The sequence below is a fragment of the Bubalus kerabau genome, chromosome 1 (genome assembly GCF_029407905.1).
Source record: "Bubalus kerabau isolate K-KA32 ecotype Philippines breed swamp buffalo chromosome 1, PCC_UOA_SB_1v2, whole genome shotgun sequence".
Taxonomy (NCBI): domain Eukaryota; kingdom Metazoa; phylum Chordata; class Mammalia; order Artiodactyla; family Bovidae; genus Bubalus; species Bubalus kerabau.
In genome coordinates, this window is record NC_073624.1 from 265772823 (window position 1) to 265785074 (window position 12252).

Below are 12252 nucleotides of genomic sequence, written 5' to 3' on the forward strand. Positions count from 1 at the left end.
TTGGAAGACCATATATCTTGTATACAACAATATGCCTTGTATCAGGATTGCCGTGTGGCCCACCGACTGCAGCCACCTGTGTATTTTATTTGGCTTACTGTAATTAAAATGAATTTTAATTAGCTGCTAACAATTACAGTCAGAATAGTTGACATAAAATGCCAATTTCTAGCTTCTCTTGAAAAACTGGAATCGCTGGCAGCAGTGGACCCCCATGGCAACACCTGACTGGCGTCCTTACAGCCTGGTGTGAACCTCCCCGGCCCATTTCACCCGCGTGGCCTCTGTAAGCTCTGGAGTCCAGCTCTGTGTGCCCTGCCTTGCATCATGTCCAGCAGAAGCTAGTGACCATTTCCCTACAAGATGTTCACTAGGGGAAACGGGCTCCCTGGTAACATTTGAAATGTATGATCTTGAAAATGGTCATTCAAAGTTAACTTAGTTCTGTCGATCTTTTAGACCAAGTCACAGGACAAGATTTCTGGGGATGGAAAGAGCGCTGTTCCTGCTGTTGCCGCTGCAGCATCTGCCGAACCAGCTGACAAGGTGAGCACGTGTGAAGGATACGGCGTGTGCATGGGCCCTGACGCTTGTCAGGTCTGTTTATGAGAAACATATGCTCAGCGAAGACCCCTTCTCCCCAGGTTGGCCTCTGTTTAACCATTCAGTGTTCCAGCGCTGTCATACCCAAATAACCTGTCATTCGGTAAAACTGAACACGTTGTGTGTGACATTTGATGAAGAGGAGCATGCATCTAAAGAATAGAGAAGAGAGCAAGGCACCAAAAGTGAATTTAAAATTCCTGTATTCAATACAGTTACCGAGCGCCTGCCATGTGTAAGGCCTCGTGTCAATACCAAGAAAATTAAAATGCAGGTGGACTCAGACCCTGCAGGCAGGATTTATAGGTTTGGAATGAAGCAGATAAAACTGCCGTGAGCATTTGAATTAGCATTACTCTCAACATTTCCTATGAACACTACCCTCCTGAAGCAAGTAAACCATGTGTGGTCACGGCACCTACATGAATTGATAGGGGAGGTTTTCAAGGGGGGTCTCACAAGCCCTCTCAGGAGTATATGTGCCCTGCTGGCAAATTATGGGCAGCTTCCCGAGATCCTTTGAAGGGACTAGCCCGAGAATGTAAGACAAGAAATGGTCTGCTGGTTCTACTCAGAGCAATAGAGAGTTAGCAGTTGGTTAGTAATCAGTTTGGAAGTCATCTTGTCCCAAAATTGCTAGTACTTATTTCTCTTAAAGCCACAGGTAACTAATTGCAGTAGCAATAAGATGGAAATGAAAGCAAAAAAAAAAAAAAAAGTAACATATTTATTTTCCTGCTTCTCAAAATGGGAACTGTTATCCCCCTGCAGGCTAGATGGTAAGGAAAGTCATAGGATAAATGTATGGCCCAATCTCCCTGAAACATCCATTTTTCTTAGATTTTGAAAAGGAAAAAGCACGCTTATTTTTCTCCAAACTAATGCAGATACCAGGTGGCATGATGGCAAAATTTACATGAACTTTAAATGGAAATACTCAAATTTTAAACTGTTTTGTTTTTCCCAGCAGACCCCCCTGTATGTACCTTGAGACTCCCCCTCCCTACCCCAGGGTACACCTCACTCTCTTGTGTTGATGAGAGATACTTAGATGCTACAGATGGAAAAGTGGATAGCTTGAAGGCAGAGGATTGGATCTCTTGGAAAAGATATAAAATGCACTCAAAATTTGAAAATGTATGCCACACGTTATTTAGCCAGGGTTATCTATAAAATCAAACAGTAAAGTCAGGCAAGGTTTATATGCGATTCTGCTATGCATTGGCTTGTGCTGGGGCTTGGGGCAAATTATTTCACTTTTCTTTGCCTCTAATTTGTCTCCTAGAAAATGAGATTGACGAGACCTGCTTTTTCTTTTTCAGTCCACACCGTGTGTAAAGCACTGTGGACTGTGGTCTGGCTCTGCAGGACACTGAGCTGCAGGCTGGCCTCTCTGTTTTTGGATGTGCTGTGCTCAGTCGTGTCCAGTTGTTTGTGACCCCATGGACTGTAGCCCACCAGGCTCCTCTGTCCTTAGGGATTCTCCAGGCAAGAATACTGGAGTGGGTTGCCATTTCCTCCTCCAGGGCTTCTTCCGGACCCAGGAATCAAGCCTGAGTCTCTTATAGCTCCTGCATTGGCAGGCAGGTTCTTTACCACTGAGCCACCTGGGTATCCCTGGCCCCTCTAATGTGCCTAGGGCTGCATTCAGGCAGATTGAAACAGGCCCCCACAGGGAGCTGTGGAGACAGGGATTCTGTCTGATTTGGAGAACCCGGGAGGACTTTGAGTGCATACAGTCTAAGTAAGTCATGAAAGGAAAGCTGGGATTGCAGGCTTGCAAACCTAACAAGAGAGAAACATAGAAGTGTGATCTGAGCGCAAAAGGCATTCCAGTGTGGGTGAAGCACAGGAGACATGAGTGGGAGTGTAAGACCAGAAAGACAGGTCGAGGCGCTGCTAAGGAGCATGCTGAGATGCATTAATCCCTGTAGTAGTGATAACAGCTGGCCCACGTAAACACTGGGGATCAGAGAACAGATGGAGCGATGCGATGGGATTAAAACCAGGCTGCAGGAGGATTAAGTGACTTCAACGGCTACGATGAGACAGCATAGAGATTGGAAAGGGGGAGGCTGGTCAGGGGCTGTTCCGGGGAGTCCAAAGTCAGCCTGAATTAGAGCTAGGATAGAATCAGTGAGTGGGGAGCAAGGCAGGAGGTGTTGCAGAGGTGCAAGCTAAGAGTCGGACACGACTGAGCGACTTCATTTTCACTTTCCACTTTCATGCATTGGAGAAGGAAATGGCAACCCGCTCCAGCGTTCTTGCCTGGAGAATCCCATGGACGGAGAAGCCTGGTAGGCTGCAGTCCATGGGGTCGCACAGAGTTGGACATGACTGAAGCAACTTAGTAGTAGTAGTAAGATCTCAGATGACCCGGGGCCTCAGCGTCTGAATGGACTAGGTTGGCAACCCTAAGGTGAGACAAGAGAGCCGGGTTATCACTGCTAGGTTTATGCCAGTGCAGAGTCAGCACCCATGAGGCGAGCATCTTCTTAAGCGGGGAGCCCGGCCCTGGTTACCACTGACAGGTGGACAGAGGTCAGAAGGAGGGGAATTGGTGGAGGCGGAAAACAGATGCCTGCCTTTTGACAGACTGAAGTTTCTGAGGTGTCCCAAGAGAGAGGCGATTCGAACATCGCTTTGGAGCTCAGGTGATGATGGAGAAGGAGAAGCTGGCTAGGGGGAGAGAGTGACACTGAGTGAACACCTGTGCGAGGCTGTGGATGAATCGAGGAACTGAATTCAGTTGCCAGGACTTGGGTTCACCCTGGTGCCTCCACAGTATCTTTAATACAACAATCACAGCAGCTGCTTATGTAGTACTTAGGAAGAGCTTAGCATGTGCCCAACCACCGGCTTTCACACTGTGATCGATTAATTAGTTGAACCCTCACAACCCCCTGCAGTAGGTGCAGTGACCGCCCTGGTTCTCACTCATGAGGATACAGAGGTTCAGAAGGAGACGTGACCTGCCGGCAGCTTCTTGGAGCCAGTGTGTGTTGGGGGCTGGTGTGCAAACCCAGATGGTCTGAGCCTGTACGCTCCGCCTCCAAGCTCTGCTGTGCGGATTTCAGAGAACTTCAAATAAGACAGTTTTCTATTATCTTCAACCCAATGACCTCTCCATTTAGTTCCTGCCTGGCCCTGAAAGCATCTGGCCCCTGACCCTAGAGAATGATTGCCTGGGCCCAGCAGCACAGCAGAAACATGCAGAGTGTGTGGGGCGAGGAGCAAAGCAGAAGATTTGCCAGAGGGGGCAGAGAACAGAGGCCACAGGTGCCAGCGTGGAACCACGGTGGTGCTGTGAGAGATAAGAGTCAGGAGACAGACGCTGGGCAGAGGAACGGAGGGAAGATTATGATGTCTGGGTAAAGGCATGGAAATCGCAGGTTAGAAAGTTGTCGGCAGTTACTGAAGGAGCAACTGAAGCAGTGGTGGGAAGGGCATTCATTTCACGGAAATGAAAGAAACAGTGTGTGATGATTTGACAAAACAAGGGGTGTGGAGGTCTTGATGTGTGGGTACAAAGACCGAGAGAACAGCGCCTAGAAGCAGTGGCTGCCTTGTGATAAGAAAGAATTCACGAGCGTTGCAAAGACTATCTGTGGGTCCTGGGAGAGGCAGCCAAGAGCAATAAAGAGATGGGTAGACCTGGATTCAATCCTAGTGCTATGCTTTACTGAGTGACCTGAGAAGTGACTCAGCCTCTCTGAGCCTGGTTTGTTGCATCACTAAATGAGATTAATATCATTGTTATTATTACTTCTGCTGTTCTGAAAAGTATATAACACGTATAGTGTCTGGCACAGAGCAGATGTCCAGTGTATGAGCGATATTATTTATGTTATAGTGTATTCATTTTCAAGTATGTAAGATTATTAAACTTGATGAAAGTATATGAGGAGTTTTTATCTCTTTCTCAACCCCACCAGAATAAAGAAAATAAATTGTTAGCATCGGCCGTACCAGCTGAATCCAAACCAAGTAAACCGTCTGGAAAGGTATGAAGACAGCAGGGCATTTTTGAATACGTATTATTCACAGTCTCTGTGTTTGTCATGATCCGATTTCTCCAGGGCAAACAATATGAGGTGAGGGTAACTTAAAGGACCTTTTTAATGAATTGTCGTTTGAAGCTAATGTAACTGGGTCGGAAGTGTGACTTTCTTCATGTACGTCTGTAACATTTTATATTGTAACCCTGTGTTCTGAAAACTCCAGTTATATATCGAGGAGTTTACATTCCAGTTTCCCTCCTGCAAATGCACTTTCTTTAAACAGAGGTTTAAAGGAATCTAAAGAATGCCAGGTACTTCTTTATTCTGAAATTTCTAATTGAATCACCCCAGAGCTAACAGACCCCAGATTCTATTACACAGTCTGGTGAGTTCCGGAAGTTGTAGTAGATATATGGTAGTTGCCAAAAAAAAAAAAGTAAGTGATCATTTTTAAGCTGAATTAAATAGCAAAGGGTCTTTCTTCAACTTGTTATTTTTCCCTTTAAAAGCAGCTTAGTCTTCACAATGAATCATTTTTAAAAAAATAACAAGTTGTTTTATTTATTTGGCCATACTTGAGACATGTGGAACTTCTCTCACCAGGAATGGAACCCTTGCCTTGCAATGCCCCCCTGCCATGGAAGCGCAGAATCTTAACCTCTGGACTATAGGGGAAGTCTCACAATGTATGATTCTTAACCTCAAAAATAGGGTGGAGTCACTGTTTCTTTTACCATTTTAAGCCCATATCGACAGAATAAACTGTTGCTTCTTATAAATTTAACATCCCTTTCAGGAAATTTCTATTTGTAAACATCCTCAGACAAGCAAGTGAATAGAAAACCACAAATGAATAAAAGAGCACAGGGCAATCCGTTTATGAGATGCATTTTATTTGGAAGAGGTGGAAACAACTGATTAAAAATACCAAGCATCTTCCCTCTTTCATATAGCAGCATGGTCATCATTCTTTGCATTTTGTTTTCTTCTTTCTTTTGACTATTGGTACAGTGGTCTGGCAGCCGTAATGAACCATATGCTTGTTCCCCTAGTTAATAATGCTGCTTATTTTGCTGCTGCTGCTAAGTCGCTTCAGTCGTGTCCAACTCTGTACAACCCCATAGACGGCAGCCCACCAGGCTCCCCCATCCCTGGGATTCTCCAGGCAAGAACACTGGAGTGGGTTGCCATTTCCTTCTCCAATGCATGAAAGTGAAAAGTGAAAGTGAAGTCGCTCAGTCATGTCCGACTCCTAGCAACCCCATGGACTGCAGCCCACCAGGCTCCCCTGTCCATGGGATTTTCCAGGCAAGAGTACAAGAGTGGGGTGCCATTGCCTTCTCTGAATAATGCCTTTAGACTTACTGAAATTGTGATTCTTACTTGAATGTGGCTTTCTATCTTGCCAACCTAGAGTCTGTACTCTGGGACTTTAATAAGTTCTATTACAGGCCAGATTTTAACCATTTTGATAGCTGAAGAACTTTTGGTGTTTGGTATTTTTCTACATAGAATTTTTTTTGATGATTAAAATGTCAAAGTGAAGGATGTGCAGCAAGTAGCATTTACATATCTGCTCTGTTTTCCAGTCAGACATGGATACTGCTCTGGATGACTTAATAGACACTTTAGGAGAACCTGAAGAGACGAAAGAAGATAACACAACATATACTGGACCAGAAGTTTCGGTACGTGACCTTGATGTCTCTAAAGATTCGTACCTAGTGAGTAAGAGGGCTGGTAGGTCATGGCCCTGATGCACTCAAGGATGCACCATGTTCTGTCACTTGAAGAGAAAGAGGATGTTGTTAGCGTCCGTGGTAGCAAATGAACATGAGTGTTGTGGTTGGAAACTGTCCCAGGGAGCTATGCAAGCTGTGTTGATCAGCAAACACTGATTGCTTGTTTCTTCTGTGACTACAGCTGGGATGTACTCTGTTGAGTCACAAAGACTTACTTTCTGTCTTCGAGGTTTACGTCCTCATGGTTTCCAGATATTTCCATCCTGTGACTTGAACTTATTCTGATGTCTAGATATTTTCTGCCCTCAGTTCATTTCTATTCCTGATTCATAAAAAGCAATTATATATTCTTTGGTATTAAGAAAGATATTCCATAGATTGGAAGAAAATATTGCAACAGACACAGCAAAGGACTTGTTTCTAGAGTTTATGAAAAATTTTTGAAAGTGAGAAAAAAACAATCCAGTATAAAATTAGGAGAAAATTTGACCAGTAGACACATGAAAGTCTCCCTAGTAATTGGGAAAATGATACTAAAACGCAGAGGGATAGCACTTCACACTTACCTGATTGGCAGAAGTGTAGACGTCTGACACGTGACAGAGGCTGTGGATGTCACCTGAATATAAGCATTCCCTCTAACCAGCAGTTCCACGTCTAGACAGATTCCCGGGAGGGGGCCTTGCACAGTGTGTAAGGAGTTATAAGAACAGGTGAAACATTTGGAAATAATTTCATTCAACAGGAAACAAGATGATGACAAGTGGAATGCTTTATAGTGGTTAAAATGGTTTGTTCATGTATCAATATGGTTTAATTACAAAAGCATAATTTTGAATAAAGAATAGTACACTGCAGAATGATAGTAGAATTTGATCTGATACCATTTATGTAACACTTGAAAATAAGCAAAGTAATGGTGTATATTGTTTATGGATACTTACATGTGGAATAATTGTTTTAAAATATACTCAGCTTTATACTGATAGATGTGATAAAGTTTGGGGTGGTGGCTATCTCTGGAAAACAAGGAAGAAAAATTGGATTGGAGAGTGCTAAAACAGAGACATCACTCTGACTTTTTTTCATTACATAAGAAATAGCTAGATCTATTGAGTTATATAGAAATTCATTGTTATCAACTACTCTTTTATAGGTATATAAATATTAGATAATGCAAATTATTTAAAAATAAAAATGTATTTTATATAGGAATCAAATTTAATATATTGGTTTGAATATTTTATAGCATTATTTATGGGTTAAGCCAATTAAATATTGGCAAGTATCTGTAGAAACATAAAATTTCAGAGTTGCATAAACTGCTGGCTTCTTAATGATTTGTATTTAATCTCAATAGTTCCATAAGTTAATAATACAATAGTACTTTGATTTAAGAGTTATGTATACAGCATTCTCAGCTAAAATCCCTATACGTACTTTTTTTTCCCCTAGGATCCAATGAGTTCTACCTACATAGAGGAACTGGGTAAAAGAGAATCCACACTTCCTCCAAAATATAAGGAACTTCTGAATGTAAGTTAAGCAGTTACGTATTTACACCTTATTGTTTTCTCTTTGGAATTATGATTTTTATCACATTAATATATCCAATTATTTTAACTTAAATAAAATAAGGGGCTTGTGAAACTATCATTACTCTGAAGCTCACTGTATTAGTTTGATGGGGCTGCCATGTCAGAGTGTTACAGATTGGATGGCTTAAACCACAGAAACTTACTATCGCACAGCTCTGGGGGCTCGAAGACTGGAATCAAGATGCGGGCAGAGTTGGTTCTGTTTCAGGCCCCTCTGCTTGGTCTCCACATGTAGATACCTCCGTGTGGAATAACTCTACATCTTCTTTCCATGTGTATATATCTGCATGTCGTCTTTTCCCTATGTGGATCTCTGGGGCACTTCCCCCTTTTATAGGAACACTGGTCATATTGAAATAAGACCGATCTTAATGTCATTTCACCTTAATTACCTCTTTAAATTCAATACCACTTCATGGCAAATAGATGGGGAAACAGTGGAAACAGTGGCTGACTTTATTTTTCTGGGCTCCGAAATCACTGCAGATGGTGATTGCAGCCATGAAATTAAAAGACGCTTACTCCTTGGAAGGAAAGTTATGACCAACCTAGACAGCATATTGAAAAGCAGAGACATTACTTTGCCAACAAAGGTCCATCTAGTTAAGGCTATGGTTTTTCCAGTGGTCATGTATGGATGTGAGAGTTGGACTATAAAGAAAGCTGAGCGCCAAAGAATTGATGCTTTTGAACTGTGATGTTGGAGAAGACTCTTAAGAGTCCCTCGGACTGCAAGGAGATCCAACCAGTCCATCCTAAAGGAGATCAGTCCTGGGTGTTCATTGGAAGGACTGATGCTGAAGCTGAAACTCCAATACTTTGGCCACCTGATGCAAAGAGATGACTCATTGGAAAAGACTCTGATGCTGGGAAAGATTGAGGGCAGGAGGAGAAGGGGACAACAGAGGATGAGGTGGTTGGATGGCATCACCAACTCAATGGACATGGGTTTGGGTGGACTCCGGGAGTTGGTGATGGACAGGGAGCCTTGGCATGCTGCAGTTCATGGGGTCGCCAAGAGTCGGACACTACTGAGCGACTGAACTGAACTGAAAGGCCCCATCTTCAAATAGAGTCCCATTCTGAGGTTTTGGGGGATGGGACTTCAGCATGTGAGTTTTGGGAGGATACAGTTCAGCCCATCCCATTCACTGAGGTATGCATTTTGCTGACTGTAAGGATTAATCTTGCCTTCTCAGTATCATCAAACTAATATTTGTTTCAGAAAGAAGAAGGGATCGCAGGGCCTCCTCCAGACTCCTTGGTGAGTTTACGTAAATGTCTTCCAAGATCAAATTTAACATTTTTCATATCTTTGGGAATAGTTATCAATTTTGTATTTTTGGATTATGACTATAGTGATCTCTAAATCAGATGAAGTTTCCATCTATTCAAAGGAAGAGGGTGGGGATGGGGGTCATTTCAGTGCTTGTTTATTTCCTAATTAGTTTTTTTTTGAGGGAAAGAAGAATGGGACAAGAAAGTTTTAGGACAGAATAAATATTATTAAAAATAGGATGAGAATATCCTACCAGCATAGTAACAAGTATGTTGAGAGAAACAGAAAAATAATATGCACTGAGCATCCAATTTCCTCCCAAACATAGGCTTTCATCTGAGTTATTTCATTAAGTATCTCCTTTGGTAGTCAAAGACTTGCACAAGTGCATTCACCATTTGCAGGGTTTGTAATCTGTTCTGTCACTTAAATGGTTCCCATGTGTGACCCATCATGCTGCCTGTTTCTTTAGAAACCCCTGGGGCCCAATGATGCCATCGATGCCTTGTCATCCGACTTCACCTGCAGTTCCCCTACAGCTGATGCAAAGAAAACTGAGAAAGAGGTATTGTTTTTAATGCACTTAGGGAAACTTGTTAGAAACTACCTCCCACTTTTAAGACAACAACTTTTTTTTTAAACTTCATTTTTTACTTCACTGCGTCTTCATTGCTGTGTTTGGGCTTTCTCTAGTTGGGGCAAGCGAGGCCTGTTCTCTAGTTGCGATGTGCAGGCTTCTCTTATTGCAGAGCCAGGACTCTAGGTGCACAGGCTTCAGTTGTTGTGGCCCGAGGGCTCTAGAGCACAGGCTCAGTGGTCGCGGTGCACGGGCTTGGTTACTCCAATGCATGTGGGATCTTCCCTGGCCAGGGAGCGAACCTGTGTCCCCTGCATTGCAAGGCGGCCTCTTAACCGCTGCCCACCAGGGAAGCCCCAAGATGCCAAGGCTTTTTACTTCTGGTTCTTACCGTTTGGTTCATATGTTTCCTTCATCTGCCAGTCAAACCTTCTTCTGTATTTTATTTTTCAGAAATCTACAGAAGAGGCTTTAAAAGCTCAGTCAGCTGAGGTGATCAGAAGTGCTGCTCCACCCCAAGAGAAAAAAAGGAAAGTGGAAAAGGTATCAATAATTACTTCTTTGAACTTCAGCACGGTCCCCTGGATAGCAGTTTGGTTTCCTGAGGCTGATCCAGCTGACTGGGGGAGAATCTCAATAGTGCATTATACCCATAGACCTCCTTTGTTCCCCTCAGGCCTCGGGCCTGCGTGGCATAGTGAAACCAGTCAGGCTTATATTGGTCGGGCAGGCTTTCTCTGTTTCTACAGATGCTTATGGGTGATTTTGGCACACGTGCCTTGGTTGTGGGAAAAGACTGTCTCACTGTTACATTACACAGAAGGGCAGGACCCCAGAGACACCACTCTCTGGGGACATCAGATCTTTGACTTGATTTTCTAAAGGGCCTGGAGTCCTGTGAGCCTCAAAGGGAGCATTGCTGCAGTTACTCCGTTCACCTTGACCACAGTCAGCTATAACCTGCTTCTCAGGAATCCTGAAAGGCGGCCCTGCAGCTCTGGGCTGGATGAGAAGACCTGCCCTATCTGCAGATCGCCCAGATACTGCAGGGAGGAGTTTTCTGTGGGTGCTGCTCCGCCTCTGGCTCGTGGAGTGGCCAGTTTATTTTTTATCTGGAGGAGCAGAGAGCACCACACCCCTGCGAGTGGGAATTCCTACAGCTGTGAGCCACTTCAGGGCCCCCTGCTTCCTGGGCTCCGCTGGGCTACAGGACAGAGTTATCAGAGTCATTTTTAAGGGACCTAAGTTTGGAAAAAGAAACACAGTACTTTGATACGAGTATTTTACAATTATTACTCGACGTGCACCTCTCGCTTGCTAAGAGGTGAAGTGCACCCCCGTACAGGAGCCCCGTTACTGTGCAAACGGGTCCTATTGCATGTTCCCTGTCACCGGTAAGTTCTTATTTCTTTCTCCTTTTTTTGCTGGGTTTCAAGTAGCACTGCCTTCTTAGAGTCCTTCCTCAAGCCACAGCTCATTCCTAGAGATTTACTGACAAAATGTGAATGTCATGAAGATGTAGGTGGCTTATTGAGGTTGAGGAGAGCGTCTCGTTTTTCACGTACAGAATTCTTTGCTTCTCCGCAGGATGCCATGACTGAGCACGCCCTGGAGGCCCTGTCAGCCTCCCTGGGCACCCGGAAGCCGGAGCCGGAGCTCGACCCCAGCTCCATTAAGGAGGTCGATGAGGTACTGACCTGGGGGTTCACGTACAAAGCCTGTTAGTCTGCAGCTTACAAGGTTACGAAACTAATGCCCAACATATGTTTAGAACTTTTGTACCACTTTTGTTTTTATTAGAGATCTCAAATGAACTGTGCTTTGTTCTGCTGTACTTTCAGGGTCTGGCTAATTCAGGTATTTTATTGCCAGGGAGTTAACAACCAGGAAGGATATTTGAGTGTTTGTCTTATAAACCATCTAGAATTGTAATACTTCAAATGAACGAGTAATCTCCTTTGCCAATTCTTAAGTGACACCTGGCTAAACAAGATAACATAGAGGTGGTGGCCTGGTGAGAAACAGGTTGTCTGCTCATATGGAAATTAGAAATCTGTCTTTACAAAAGGGTTCTAGGTACTTCTATTTATAAAGAAAGAGAGGAGATGGCTGCAGATGGGGGTGGGAGATCCTTTATATAACTCTGGGGAAAAGTGTTGAAACCTTGTTGCCAATTAGAATAAAATCCAGCAAGAATTGCTTTATAACTAAAAGGAATGCATGTTTAGAGTATGGAGCTAGGGAGTTGCTCCTGTTTGGTAGAGGAGTTTTCATGTTAAGTTTCAGTTTTTAAGGGATTGTTGAGGAGTCCTCTTGGGGGAAAAGAGGAGGGGAAGCAGGGATGTCGTGGGGCCAGCCTTGGCCAGGCAGCGGTGGGGAGAGCCTCCGGAGTGCCCGCCTCCCACCTCAGGTGGGGCCCGGTGGCTGTCCGCTGTCACAATGCTGCGGCCTC

The 12252-nt window shown here is 43.9% G+C and overlaps 1 protein-coding gene across 17 annotated transcripts in view; it reads left to right on the forward strand.

The window, feature by feature from the left end:
• The window catches only part of CAST (calpastatin), a 133286-nt gene that overhangs the window by 87926 nt on the left and 33108 nt on the right, over positions 1 to 12252 (forward strand). For 15 of the 17 annotated variants that reach the window (XM_055565270.1, XM_055565267.1, XM_055565242.1 and 12 more), the window contains 8 exons: positions 460 to 546; positions 4539 to 4607; positions 6194 to 6292; positions 7802 to 7882; positions 9170 to 9208; positions 9696 to 9788; positions 10254 to 10343; positions 11388 to 11489. In XM_055565270.1, the coding sequence (XP_055421245.1) occupies positions 460 to 546; positions 4539 to 4607; positions 6194 to 6292; positions 7802 to 7882; positions 9170 to 9208; positions 9696 to 9788; positions 10254 to 10343; positions 11388 to 11489 (660 nt within the window). The remainder of the gene's footprint in view (positions 1 to 459; positions 547 to 4538; positions 4608 to 6193; positions 6293 to 7801; positions 7883 to 9169; positions 9209 to 9695; positions 9789 to 10253; positions 10344 to 11387; positions 11490 to 12252) is intronic. The other 2 variants (XM_055565285.1, XM_055565265.1) reach the window with 1 other exon arrangement.